The 13,633-nt window shown below is 41.9% G+C and overlaps 2 protein-coding genes and 1 pseudogene across 2 annotated transcripts in view; 1 reads left to right on the plus strand and 2 right to left on the minus strand.

Annotated features, from left to right (window-relative positions):
- Window positions 1-10,017, plus strand: part of LOC105499967 (receptor accessory protein 5) — a 43,674-nt gene extending 33,657 nt beyond the window's left edge. Inside the window, exons 4-5 of the mRNA XM_011772865.2 lie at window positions 1,463-1,631; window positions 9,324-10,017. Of these exons, the coding sequence (XP_011771167.1) occupies window positions 1,463-1,631; window positions 9,324-9,373 (219 nt within the window). The 3' untranslated portion in view covers window positions 9,374-10,017. The remainder of the gene's footprint in view (window positions 1-1,462; window positions 1,632-9,323) is intronic.
- Window positions 1-13,633, minus strand: part of LOC105499962 (signal recognition particle 19) — a 28,908-nt gene that overhangs the window by 3,423 nt on the left and 11,852 nt on the right. The gene's annotated exons all lie outside the window — the stretch shown is intronic.
- LOC105463174 (uncharacterized) lies at window positions 1,631-7,269 on the minus strand (annotated as a pseudogene).

The following is a 13,633-nucleotide window of genomic DNA, read 5'->3' on the forward strand; positions in this document are numbered from 1 at the left end:
CACGGTGCTGTTGGAGTGAGCTATTTGTGCATTTTAAACTAAAACTCTGTCATTAGTGTTCGCCTTTTATCAGCTTTGTATCTCTAAAACATTTGAAAGATTGTCTTGGAAAGGCATCATAGCTTGTTGATTATCAGAGTACATCCCTTGGTTTGGAATCATAAGGACTAAGCCTTTTAAATTTAAAGTATGATAAATTAAGATGTTTTTACTTTAAGGAGAAGATGTAAAAAATACTGATTTGGAATCTCTCTGTAAGTGACTTCTGTTTTTTTTTTGTAGAGTCACCTAGGCTGTGTGGAATAAAATGTGGTTAAAATCTTTTAAACTAAAATAACTCAGCATATTGTTTATTAAACTTTCTAGGGAATTGGGCAGATTACTCTGAATATTCCCTTCTTTTTTTTTTTTTCCTTTTTATCTTAAAAAGGAGTAAATTGCATGGATGACTTGAAGTGGCAAGTTGGTATTTTTTGAATAAACAGTAAAAAATTTTTGGACATAAATAGTGTAAAAATCCTTATTTAAGTAATTAGGGCAGAAATTTGTCAATTTAAAAAAAAATCTCAATGGCAAAGTAGAGCTGTAAAGGAGGAGTTAGGAATAATAACTACATTTAAGATGAAAGATGAAGAACAGCTGTAAAGATTCCTTGAAGGCTAAAGATCTACCCAAAAACTGAGGTTCCACCAAAGGAAGAATTCAAGAATGGACAAGGTATTTTTTCTATAATAGGATGAACAAATGTGATAAATTTACCAAGGTAAGCCTAGCAAGCACAAGCCTCCTAGATATTAGGCTTATCTGGATAGGGCTTTATGCATGCAGATAAGTACTATATTTTCTTAATTGATTTCTGAGAGTTATGATTAATGAAAGCTTCTTACAGCTATATACTAAAAAGTGGTCCAAGTTAGGAAGATAGTTAAGCTCCTGGACGTGGTGTTTTTTTTTTTTTTGAGACGGAGTCTCGCTCTGTCGCCCAGGCTGGAGTGCAGTGGCCGGATCTCAGCTCACTGCAAGCTCCGCCTCCCGGGTTTACGCCATTCTCCTGCCTCAGCCTCCCGAGTAGCTGGGACTACAGGCGCCCGCCACCTTGCCCGGCTAGTTTTTTTGTATTTTTAGTAGAGACGGGGTTTCACCATGTTAGCCAGGATGGTCTCGATCTCCTGACCTTGTGATCCTCCCGTCTCGGCCTCCCAAAGTGCTGGGATTACAGGCTTGAGCCACCGCGCCCGGCCTGGTGTGTTTTACCCTTTGTTTTTTAGTCTCAGCTTTTCCTTACCAGCTCATTACTCATCATGTTTTTAAAGAAAGCCCACCTTTAACCTGCAGAAAACACTGGTAATGCCTTTGGAGAAAATACCAGAGGCATTTCCCATCCCCATAGTAAAAGACAGTGTGTATTCTCAGAACGTGCCCCTCCACCCTCCTGTTACCCATGCTGGCTCTTATTCTGCAGTGTGGCTTCCTGTTGTGGTGCATGGCCCCGAGCCCTTCTAATGGGGCTGAACTGCTCTACAAGCGCATCATCCGTCCTTTCTTCCTGAAGCATGAGTCCCAGATGGACAGCGTGGTCAAGGACCTTAAAGACAAGGCCAAAGAGACTGCAGATGCCATCACTAAAGAAGGTAAGACTCAGGAACAATATGGCCCCACATGTGAGAGGAGATGTGACACACTGGGCTTAAATAACAGGCTTCCTGGCCTTCTTGTCTTACCAGCACCCCTCAGCCAAATGCCACCATTACGCTGGGATTTCTTTACAAAGTCTTTGCCTATTGAGAACACTTACAGTTCTCAGCTTTTCCCAAGACTCTTCCTCCATGCCACATTTAATGTAGCATTGAGTCAGAACATTAGGAAAAATGACTTTCCATGGTAGGCAGTGATTTTAGAGAATCACCTATATTGATATGCAAGTACATCTCTTCTAATTGTTTATTTGTTTGCATTATACTTTTTAATTACATAGGTAGTTTTAAATAAATGGAGAAAGCACCTTTCAAAAGCTATACTAGCAGGAAACAATTCCATCAAGCATTTACACAGTCAATTTCTATAATTTTACAAAAAATTCTTGATCTTTACTTGAACTGTGCATGAGGGGAAAAGAGCCCTCTCAGGTAGGTGTTCTCTCCACTTGCAGAAGCAAACTAAAGGACCTAAAACTAGAGGCAAGCCTGGGATGCCAAAAAGGGGGAGGAGAAATGATAAATAGCCATTCATGAATTCCATGTCTACTCTGACACTTCTCTAATCACCCTCACATAATAAATATTTAGGGCAAACTACCACTCTTTAGAAAAAGTACAACCTCAAAAGCTGTAGTTCTGAATTATAGTAACATATCAAATACCTTGGACTGCATGCCAAAACACAATACTTGGGGTTCTCTATGACATTTGAACAGATAAATACGTTAAGGGAATTCTCTAGGACTGCAGACTCTCTGGCCTTTGGAATGAAGCACAGGCAGGCTTCTCTGCTATCCTCCAGGCAGTGTAATAGTCAAGGAAAAGGGCAACAGTATTAGATCACCCCTTAGACACTAACCAGCTGGGGAAAGAGTTCATTGGCCAGTCTCCTCCTTAGAATGGTTTGCACCAAGTGGAGAGGCCATGTTGCCGAAGGGGAAAGGGGAGCCCTCATACCCACAGTCACTGTAAACATCCAGTAGACAGGAAGATGGCTTCGGGCAGTGGCTGGATGAAAGTAGATTGGAGATACCCTGGTCTGGAATGAAGTCATCTTCCACAAAGTCTTCCTTCACTGAGACCACGAATTCCGGGTGATCTTTCTCTGAGAGGCTGAGAGGTGCTTCCTTGATTTTCACTACCACATTAGCTTGACTCTCTGTCTCAGACTACGGGCTTGGCATATATGTAGTCAAAATTAATTAGTTCATTAATAGCTTCAAGCTTGGCTGATAATGTCCCCACTGACAGAGAAAGGGAGGCTGGTTAGGAATTGGGTCCTTCTGAGTAGACCTCTGGGAGCTGCTCCAGGCTGGCAGACTCTGGGGAAGGACATTTGAAGAACACTACTGGGGTAAGTTGTCCAGAATGCCCAACAGGATATCATACTGGGAAGGTAGTTGATGTTTACTTCCAACCCCACCACAACTAACGTCTACCCTCACTGCCTAGTTAGGGATGTCAAGCATCAAATAGATGGAATTAACTTGGCTTTCGCCTCCCCTTCAGTAACCAGGGCCTCCATCCCCAAGTGCTGCCTTCACTCACGGTTCTCAACTATGAGTCCATGCATTTTCTCTTGTAAAAGCTGATTGTCTAGCAAAAATTTTTGGTTCTGTTCTAAATCTACCACTTGCTGTTTCAGGTCACTCATTTGAGCTTGCCTTCTGTCTCTGGCAGTTTGAGCTGCTAACCCTGTTTTTCAGTGTCCTCCTCAGCGCCTTCTCCTTGGGGTTCCCTACCCCCACACAGCACTCAGCATCTCCTGGCTGGGTCCTCTCTGGGCCGGCACCATGAACAGCAGGGCCTAGCTGGCCAGGGCTATAGCAGCAGGGTGACCAGACAGAAGTAGTACTTTGGAGGCCCTGACAGCCAGCCTAATTCAGTTCAGGTTGATCGGTTCAGTATGCTGTTCAATTTTTGTTATGGGTACAAAAGAATGTCCACTCTCAGCTCTGATTAATTCACTCAATAAATATTTATTTATTGAGGTGTTTAATATGTGCCAAGCATGTTCATAACACTGGCAGTGAACCAGCAAACCAGAGACCATACTCCTTGAATTAATGAAGCTTATAGTCTAGTTGAGAGATAGGCAGTAAAATTGAAAATTAGATGGTATATTTAGCAGATAATATAGGGAAAAAATAAGTAGAAAGATGGGGGGGGGGGCCAAGGACTGGAGGGATGCTTATTATTCTAAATGGAGACATTTAGGAAATCTATACCAGAAGGCTCTACTGAATCACACTCAATAGCAGTAAAGGAATCAGGAACAGTGACTCAGCCTGTAATCCCAACACTTTGGGAGGCCAAGGTAGGAGGATCACTTGAGGCCAGGAGTTTGAGACCAGCTTGTTTGTGACGGGGTCTCCTATGGAGACCCGCTCTCTACAAAAGTTAAAAAATTAGCCGGACATTGTGACGCAAGCCTGTAGTCCCACCTACTCAGGAGGCTGAAGTAGGAGGATCACTTCGGCCCACGTCAAGGCTGCAAGTGAGCTGTGCCACTCTAGCCTGGGTAACAAAGCAAAACCCTGTCCCCCCTAAAAAAAATAAAAAGAGAGAGAGAAAAAAAAATGGTAAAGGAAAGAACCATGGGGAATCATACTCCAGAATGAGCTGCATATGCAGAAGTCCTGAGGTGGGAGCAACGGAAGAAGTGATCTAGAGAGGTGCAGGAGACGAGGTGGGACAGGTTGCAGGTGATAGGCCATTGTAAAGGTTTTGGCTTCTACTCTGTGTGAGATGTGGAGGTATTGGGGAATTTTAACCAGAGGAGCAAAATGATCTGTCCTGTGTTTTAAAAAGATGCCTGTGGCCACTGTATTAGGAACAGACTGAAGGGGGGTAAGGGAGGAAATTGGGGGAATAGTTAAAAGGTTTTTGCAGTGATCTGACTGGAGATGACGATGGTGGCTTGGTTCTTTGTGTAGCAGTAGGAGGTAAGAAGTATCAGATTCTTGATATATTTCAAAGGTAGAAGTAATGGGATTTGCTTATGGATTGGGCATGGGTCAGAAGGGTTAAGGGCAAGGACAAGCTTTTTAGCCTTAACAAATGGAAGGATAAAATTGCCACTGAGCTGGAGATGACTGGGTAGAATAGGTTTTGTTGGGGTGGGAGGTTGTGGCAGGTCGGGGGGATATGGAATTCAGTCCTGGACATTTGTTTGAGGTGTCTGTTAGATACCTACAAGGATCAAACAGCTAGTTGGATACAGGTGTCAAGAGTTCAAGAAACAGGTCTGGACTGGGGACATAAATTTGGGGGCCACAAGCTTATACATATTAAACATGAGACTGGATGAGATCACGAAGGTAGTGTAGTTAGGAAAGAGGAGGTCCAAAGACTTAACGCTGGGGAGTCTAAGGTTTAGAGACTGGAGAGATGAGAAGCAACCAGCAAAGCAGACTGATAAGGAGTGGCCAGGTGAGTGTGTGGTATCCTTGGGTCCAAGAACAGAAAGTGTTTCAAAGAGAAGTGATCTATCATGTTACATGCTGTCAACAGGTCAAGTAAGATAAGGACTGAGAAATGAGCAGATTTAGCAATGAGGAAGGTGCTAGTGATTTTGATAACACAGATTTTGTGGAGTGGTATCAAACTCCTGATTGCAATGGATTTGAGAGAATGAGAGAAAAGGGATGAGAGAATATAGATCTTTCTTTTGAGAAGTTTCCTGCAAAGGGGAGCAGAAGAATGGGACTATAACTGGAAGAAGGAATTAGGGTCCTGAAATTTTAAAAGTTTTTTTCTTAAGGTAGAGAAACAAAGCCTGTTTGAAAATGAATGGGAATAATTCAACAGAGCAAAAAATGATGACAGGAGTGAGAGGGTGAATTGCTGGAGCTCTGTCCTTGACCAGGGAAGGATCCAGTATCCAGTAGAGGGACTGGTCAGAAGAGCTGGAAGTTTATGATAACAGCAGGGAAATCAGGGTTTATGGTATGCTGTGAGCACATGGGACCATGGGAGCCTACAGAAGTGACTTTCTCATTTTTCAAATATCTCAGTAAGGTAGGAAGAAAGAAGGCCAATTGAGAGAGGATGGGGAAGGAGACAGTGGAAAGAGAATGTATGAAATAGTTGGGAAGGAGAGGGACTGCTCAACTTTTTCTGTAAAGGGCCAGATAACAAATTTTTTTTTTTTTTTTTTTTGAGACGGAGTCTCGCTCTGTCGCCCAGGCTGGTGTGCAGTGGCCGGATCTCAGCTCACTGCAAGCTCCGCCTCCCGGGTTTACACCATTCTCTTGCCTCAGCCTCCCAAGTAGCTGGGACTACAGACGCCGGCCACCTCACCCAGCTAGTTCTTTGTATTTTTTACTAGAGACGGGGTTTCACTGGATAACAAATGTTTTCATGGCTATCAGTTCTCTGTTGCAGCTACTCTCCTCTGCCATTGTAGTGTGAAAGCAGCCATGGACACTACATAAGCGAGTGTAGCTGCAGTGTGCCAGCCCCTCTAGGACAGTCGGAGAGTAAATGGACTGGAACAATGTCCTGTGACTGCCAGGCAGTGTTAAAGGCATGCTTGAGATTTGTGTTCATGAATTTATAGGGAAACCAGTTCTTGTTTATGTTTTTCTCCAGCCATACTCAGCTACATGGGTACAGCTGCAGAGTAGGTGGAGAGTTGTGTGAAGGTTGTGATTTCCAGCAACTATGAAGTGAGAGTGGGACTGTGGAGTGGTTAATGCTTGACAATGGAATTTAACCTGAGTAAGATGGGAAGTGGTGGTGGAAGAACCCTGAATCAGGATAATAACAGGAATACTCTTATCATCATTTACAATGAGCAAAAAAAGGGGGGTGGGGAGCACACTACAAAGAAAAAAGTGCACTACAAAGATGATGGTGGGTGAGTGGGATGCTTAATACAAGATTATGGAGGGACTGTAGCATTGGTACTAACAGGTATCCTGGGAGTCAGTGCCATATGTAGGGTGGAATATAAGGGTTATTGGAGGGGAGAAATTAAGAGGTCAGGATATTAGAAGATCACGTATGTCTACATGGATATTAAAATCATCAATAATTAAAATAGGAGTAGTAGGTCAGGTGCAGTGGTCACACCTGTAATCCCAGCACTTTGAGAGGCCAAGGTGGGTGGATTGCTTGAGCTCAGGAGTTTGAGACCAGCCTGAGCAACATGGTGAAACCCAATCTCTACAAAAAACAAACAAACAAAAAAAACCCACAAAAATTAGCCAGATGTGGTGATGCGTACCAGTGTCCCAGCTACTCAGGAGGCTGAGGTGGGAGGATCACCTGAGCCTGGGAGGTCGAGGGTGCAGTGAGCTGAGATGGCATCACCGCACTCCAGCCTGGGTGACAGAGTGAGACCCTGTCTCTAAATAAATAAATAAATAAATAAATAAATAAATAAATAAACAACAGGAGTAGTGTTAGAAAGGAACATTAAGTTAGGAGCTAAAATCTTCAAGAAATAAGACAGAGTAGCCCAAGAGTCAGGGATGACAGGGAAAAGGAAGGCTACTTGATAATATAATCTGATGATGAGATTCTGAAAGTGGCAATGAAGAACAAAAACAATACCTACCAGATCCATTTGTACTAGGGTCATGGGAGGAAAGAGACAGCCACCACTTGAGAAAGCAATGTCCTCAGGGCACAGCCAGCTTTCTCTAAGAGCAAGAAGGTAAAGGAAACATTTGGAGGAATGAGTGAGGATATAGATTTTGCCGATGATGGGTCTTGAGCTCCAGAGGGACTCAAGGGTTTTAGAAATTGGAGAAAGGTTTTTGTTGTTTTTTTTTTTTTAGAGCTCTGTGGTAGTTAAGACATGGGAGTTGTGAGGTAGACTGACCACGGGGAAGTAAAATCCCAAGAGAGTTCTCCAGCAGCACTGATGCCCCAGAGGTGGTATGTTCCCCATTTCTCCCTCACATACCTCTCTTCTCTGGACTCCTATTTTTGGGTATACAAATCCAGTCTACTTCAATATGTTTTAGGTATTTTCTAACTTGTAGTCTTAACAACCTCCCACTTTAGGATTGCCAGCTTTCTTTTTTTTTGAACAGTCTCACTCAGTTGCCCGGGCTGGAGTGCAGTGGCATGATCTCGGCTCACTTCACCCACATTTCTAGCCTCTTGGTTCTCTTAGATATCAATACTTAAAATCCAATCTTACTTTGGTATGATACATTCCTAAATAGGGGCATGAGAATTAAAATAAGTTAGGAGGAATTTACATGCTGACACATTTTAGACTTTCTCAAAGCTTTTGGATTAACTAGGAATTGTTTTACAAAGGGTTAGTTAAGGGGAGGACTAGTTTCTCCTTTGCTGTGAACTTGGTTCGGTAATTTTAATTGAGCAAAGGGAGAGCAGCTGTCAGGCAGCTGGTGGACAAGAAGGGACTCCCTGGCTCTCATCACTAAGACTCTGGGCTCCATCAAGAACAGCTGCAGATTGTAAAATCTCACAGGGGGCCCTGGAGGCTTCCAGACAACCCCTTTCCCCTCCATCTCACACACTGCACTGGTTCTTACAGCACATTTCCAGCCACTTGGTAATTAGAAAGTGGAAGGCTTGGTCTCCTGCAGACGTAAGAAAATATATTTTTCTTATTTTTCTCTAGAGACGGGCTCTCACTGTGTTTTGGCCAGGGTGATCTCAAACTCCTGGCTTCAAGGAATACTCCTACCTCAGCCTCTCAAAGTTCTGGGATTATAGATGTGAGCCACCACATCTGGACAGAATATTTTCTTGATGAATGTAGTGTTTTGTCACCAACTCAAAGACTTAGAGCAAACTCTTCTCATAGGAGAGAATGGTGGCACAGTAAGAGTATAAATACAGATTTTAAAAACAATTTAGTATAACAACAATTTATATAGCATTCATGTTGCATTAGGTATTTTTTCTTAAATAGAGGTGAGGGGTGGGGGTCTCACCATTCATATTGGCCAGGCTGGTCTCAAATTCCTGGCCTCAAGTGATCTTCCCACTTCAGCCTTCCAAAGTGCTGGGATTACAGGCATGAGTCATTATGCCTGGCTGAGATTTAAAGTGTATGGAAACACATAGGTTATATGGAAATACTATGTATGCCATTCCCTTTCAGGGCTTGAGCACTCACAGATTTTGGTATCTGTAGGGTTCCTGGAACTAATGTCCTCTCCCCCCGTCCCTCCCCTCCCAAACACATGTATCAAGGGATGACTATATTTCTAGTGCTAGGAATGAGGACTTCTGTGATTTGTCACCATGGGATAAATATGATGACCTAGTTGTCATCAGATTGATAATATATTGATAAGTGAAATCTTACAGGCAAGCACACAGATACAAACTAGAATTTGAATACTACCCTTAAGAAATCTCTGCTTCTTTTAATGCTTAAAGGAGAACAGAGGGCAAACAGTTTAGGTGACAAGGGGCTAGGCTAGATGACCGTCAAGTATTTTGCTCAAGTATTTAGGATTTGTGCTCTAAGAGGTACCCTCTCCATTTCCTGGAAACCCCCTTAGCCCAGACCACAAACCCCAACATGATCGCACCCGAACATGAGTCATCCAAATTTTGTTATCTAGTAGCTACGTTAGGCACAAAGCTTGCATTCCAAAGAGTTTTGATATATATTTCTTTCCCTCCTAACAGCCAAGAAAGCCACCGTGAATTTACTGGGTGAAGAAAAGAAGAGCACCTAAACCAGACTGGATGGAAACTTCCTGCCCTCTCTGTACCTTCCTACTAGAGCTTGATGTTACATTAGGGACCGTGGTATAATTATTTTAATAATGTTGCCTTGAAAACATTTTTGATAAAGATTGGAATGTGTTGTAAGTTTCTTTGCTTACTTTTACTGTCTATATACATAGGGAGCATTTTAAACTTAATGCAGTGGGCAGTGTCCAAGTTTTTGGAAAATGTATTTTGCCTCTGGGTAGGAAAAGATGTATGTTACTATCCTGCAGGAAATATAAACTTAAAATAAAATTATATACCCCACAGGCTGTGTACTTTACTGGGCTCTCCCTGCATGCATTTTCTCTGTAGTTACACTTAGGATAATCTTTATGGTTCTACTTCATGTAATGTAAAATTTTATATAATTCTGAAATGTTTTTAATGTATTTGTGCACATGTACATATGGAAATGTTACTGTCTGACTACAACATGCATCATGCTCATGGGGAGGGAGGAGGGGAAGGTTGTATGTGCCATTTATAACTTCTGTACAGTAAGACCACCTGCCAAAAGCTGGAGGAACCATTGTGCTGGTGTGGTCTACTAAATAATACTTTAGGAAATATGTGATTAATATGCAAATGAACAAAATGAGAAATGAAATCGAATGGAGATTGGCCTGGTTGTTTCCCTAGTACATGGCATATGAATACCAGGATAGCTTTGTAAAGCAGTTAGTCACTCTAGTGATAAATCAGGAAATTTACACACACACATCAGTAACCTGTAACTCTCAGTTCCCTGAAGAACTAGTAATACTGTCTTATCTACTTATAAACTTTACATATTTGTCTATTGTCAAGATGCTACAATGGAAACCATTTCTGGTTTTATCTTCAAAGCGGAGAAACATGTTGATTTAGTCTTCTTTCCCAATCTTCTTTTTTAAACAAGTTTAAGGAACTTCTGAAGATTTGTCCACCTCTGATTACATGTATGTTCTTGTTTATATCATTAGCAACAACATGCTAATGACGACACCTAGCTCTTAGAGCAATTGTGGGAGAATGAAAGGAAGTATAACCCATAATCTGCTTGGCAATAGTTAAGTCAATCTATCTTCAGTTTTTCTCTGGCCTTTAAGGTCAAACACAAGAGGCTTCCCTAGTTTACAAGTCAGAGTCACTTGTAGTCCATTTAAATGCCTTCATCCGTATTCTTTGTGTTGATAAACTGCACATGACTACATAGTAAGTACAGAACAATAAAGTTGAAATGGATGTCTCCATTGATCTGCCAAATCGTTAGAGCAATTTGTCTGGACTAGAAAATCTGAGTTTTAAACCATACTGTTAGAGTCCTTTTGAATTAAACTAGACTAAAACAAGTGTATAACTAAACTAACAAGATTAAATATCCAGCCAGTACAGTATTTTTTAAGGCAAATAAAGATGATTAGCTCACCTTGAGATAACAGGTAAGATCATAATGATATCTCATGATGTAAAAAATATTAAAGATACCAATACTAAGGGACAGTATCACTCTAATATGGATCAGAGCATTTATTTTGGGGAGGCAAACTGGTGATTACTGGCATTTTATTAAACTTAAAACTTTGTCGAAAGCAAACAAAATTGTTCTTGCGAGAAAAATCACTTTTAGATTAAAACACATTTTTTTACATACCTAGGAGTATTTAAATCCTTTTCCCATAAATAAAAGTATAATTTTCTTGGTGGCAGAATTAAAATTAGCAAGTTCTAGCATATAGACTATATAATCAGATTGACAGCATATAGAATATATTATCAGACAAGATGAGGGAGTATAAAAGTTACTATTGCTCATAATGACTTACAGGCTAAAATTAGTTTAAAAATACTGTATTCTGAATGCAATTTTTTTGTTCCCTTGAGACCACAATTTAACTGTTGTTGGCAGTCTAAGTGTAAATGTTAACAGCAGGAGAAGTTATGAATTGAGCAGTTCTGTCACATGATTTCCCAAATGAAACACTGCCTTGGCTAGAGTTTGAAAAAACTAATTGAGCCTGTGTCTGGCTAGAAAACGAGTTTATTTGAATGTGAATAGTGTTTCAAAGGTATGTAGTTACAGAATTCCTATCAAACAGCTTAAATTCTTCAAGAAAGAATTCCTGCAGCAGTTATTCCCTTACCTGAAGGCTTCAATCATTTGGATTAACAACTGCTACTCTGGGGAAGAGTCTTCTACCCACAGGTGAAGAAAATGAGCACACCCTTCACACTGTTATCACCTACCCTTAAGATGTGATACACTGAATGGAAATAGATGTAAATAAAATTCACTTCTCATTTAACTGTTATATTTCATTTTATTTTATGGGGCTTTCCTCCTAACCCAGAATTATTTAAGCAAAGTTTTAAAATACAGATAAATGAGCCATAAACACTGTTCTTTATTAACTCTATTCCTCACATGGCTTGTAGTTTTCTCCTGGTGGTTCCTGCCTACCAGAGGAAAAGACCTGCCCTAAAGAAAACATACCAACTCAAAAAGTTTCTACCAATAATTAGCACTACATTTAAAGGAAACTGAATCCACGGTTTTTTTTTTTTTCCACCTGTGTATTGCGTTACACACAAAGAAGTCTCCTATGACTCAAGATAGTGTATTGCAGGCATTTTAATGTAGTAAACTTTGAGACGGAGTCTTGCTCTTTCACCCAGGCTGGAGTGCAGTGGTGCGATCTCAGCTCACTGCAAGCTCTGCCTCCCAGGTTCACGCCATTCTCCTGCCTCAGCCTCCCGAGCAGCTGGGACTACAGGTGCCCGCCGCCACGCCCAGCTAATTTTTTGCATTTTTTAGTGGAGACGGGGTTTCACCGTGTTAGCCAGGATGGTCTTGATCTCCTGACCTCGTGATCCGCCCGCCTGGGCCTCCCAAAGTGCTGGGATTACAGGCGTGAGCCACCGCGCCTGGCCTTGATGTAGTAAACTTTTTACATGTGCCTCCAAATTATGCTGTACTTGTTTTCAGAAGAGATCAAGAAAAGGAGTACTTGAGAATTTTGATAAAAATACCCACTTCTGGCCTGTTGGACCTGCAATCCCAGCACTTTGGGAGGCCAAGGTGGGTGGACTGCTTGAGTGCATGAGTTCAAGACTAGCCTGGGCCACATGGTGAGACCCTATCTCTACAAAAAATACGAAAAAATTAGCGGGGGGTGGTGGAGCATGCCCGTAGTCCCAGCTACTCAGGAGGCTGAGGTGGGAGGACTTGAGCCCGTAGGTCAAGGCTGCAGTGAGCCAAGATGGTGCCAGTGCACTCCAGCCTGGGCGACAGGGCCAGACCCTGTCTCAAAAAACAAAAAAACAAAACCTACTTCTGAAGGTGTGCGTTGGTCCACAGGGTCTCCAACATCTGCTTTTTGATGTCTGCATGTCTAGAATTATGGTGTTTAGAATAACACATGTACAATTCAGATCTTTACCCATCAAATATTACAGTTCTATATAGCATGGCTGGAAAGTAAACATATTTGAGAATGACATTAAAAGTTTTCCTGGCTCACTGCTAGAACACTAACTCTCAAAATCTTACAACATACACAATTAGGAGTTTCCTTGGTTAGATCGATGCTTCCCAAAAACTTTGGTGTGGGCCAGGCGCGGTGGCTCACGCCTGTAATCCCAGCACTTTGGGAGGCCGAGGTGGGGGGCTCAACTGAAGTCAGGAGTTCGAGACCAGCCTGGCCAACATGGTGAAACCCTGTCTCTACTAAATACAAAAAATTAGCTGGATGTGGTGGTGCATTCCTGTAATCCCAGCTACTTGGGAGGCTGAGGCAGGAAAATGGCTTGAACCTGGGAGACAGAGGTTGCAGTGAGCCAAGATCACACCATTTGCACTCTAGCCTGGGAAGCAAGAATGAAACTCCATTTCAAAAAAAAAAAAAAAAATTGGTGTGCATCAGAACTGATGGAGGATGGGGATGGAGACGAGTGTTGTTAAAGTAGATTACTGTCCTCTAAGATTCTCATTCAGGAAGTCGGGGGTGGGGCTGAAAGTTTTGCATTTTTAAACAGCCCAGGCAATGTGGGTCCAGGAACTGCACTTTGAGATAAAACCACTGGGTTAGGTAAATGCTATCTTTGTATCTTAATACAAAGAGGTTTCTAGACCTGGCTGAACACTGGAATCATCTGAGGACCTTTTCAAAAATGATCTCTGCCTCCTCTAACAAAGTGCTGATTTAATTAGTCTACCATGGTAACCAGGTGCCAGTATGCTTTAA

The sequence above is a fragment of the Macaca nemestrina genome, chromosome 6 (genome assembly GCF_043159975.1).
Source record: "Macaca nemestrina isolate mMacNem1 chromosome 6, mMacNem.hap1, whole genome shotgun sequence".
NCBI classification, from domain to species: domain Eukaryota; kingdom Metazoa; phylum Chordata; class Mammalia; order Primates; family Cercopithecidae; genus Macaca; species Macaca nemestrina.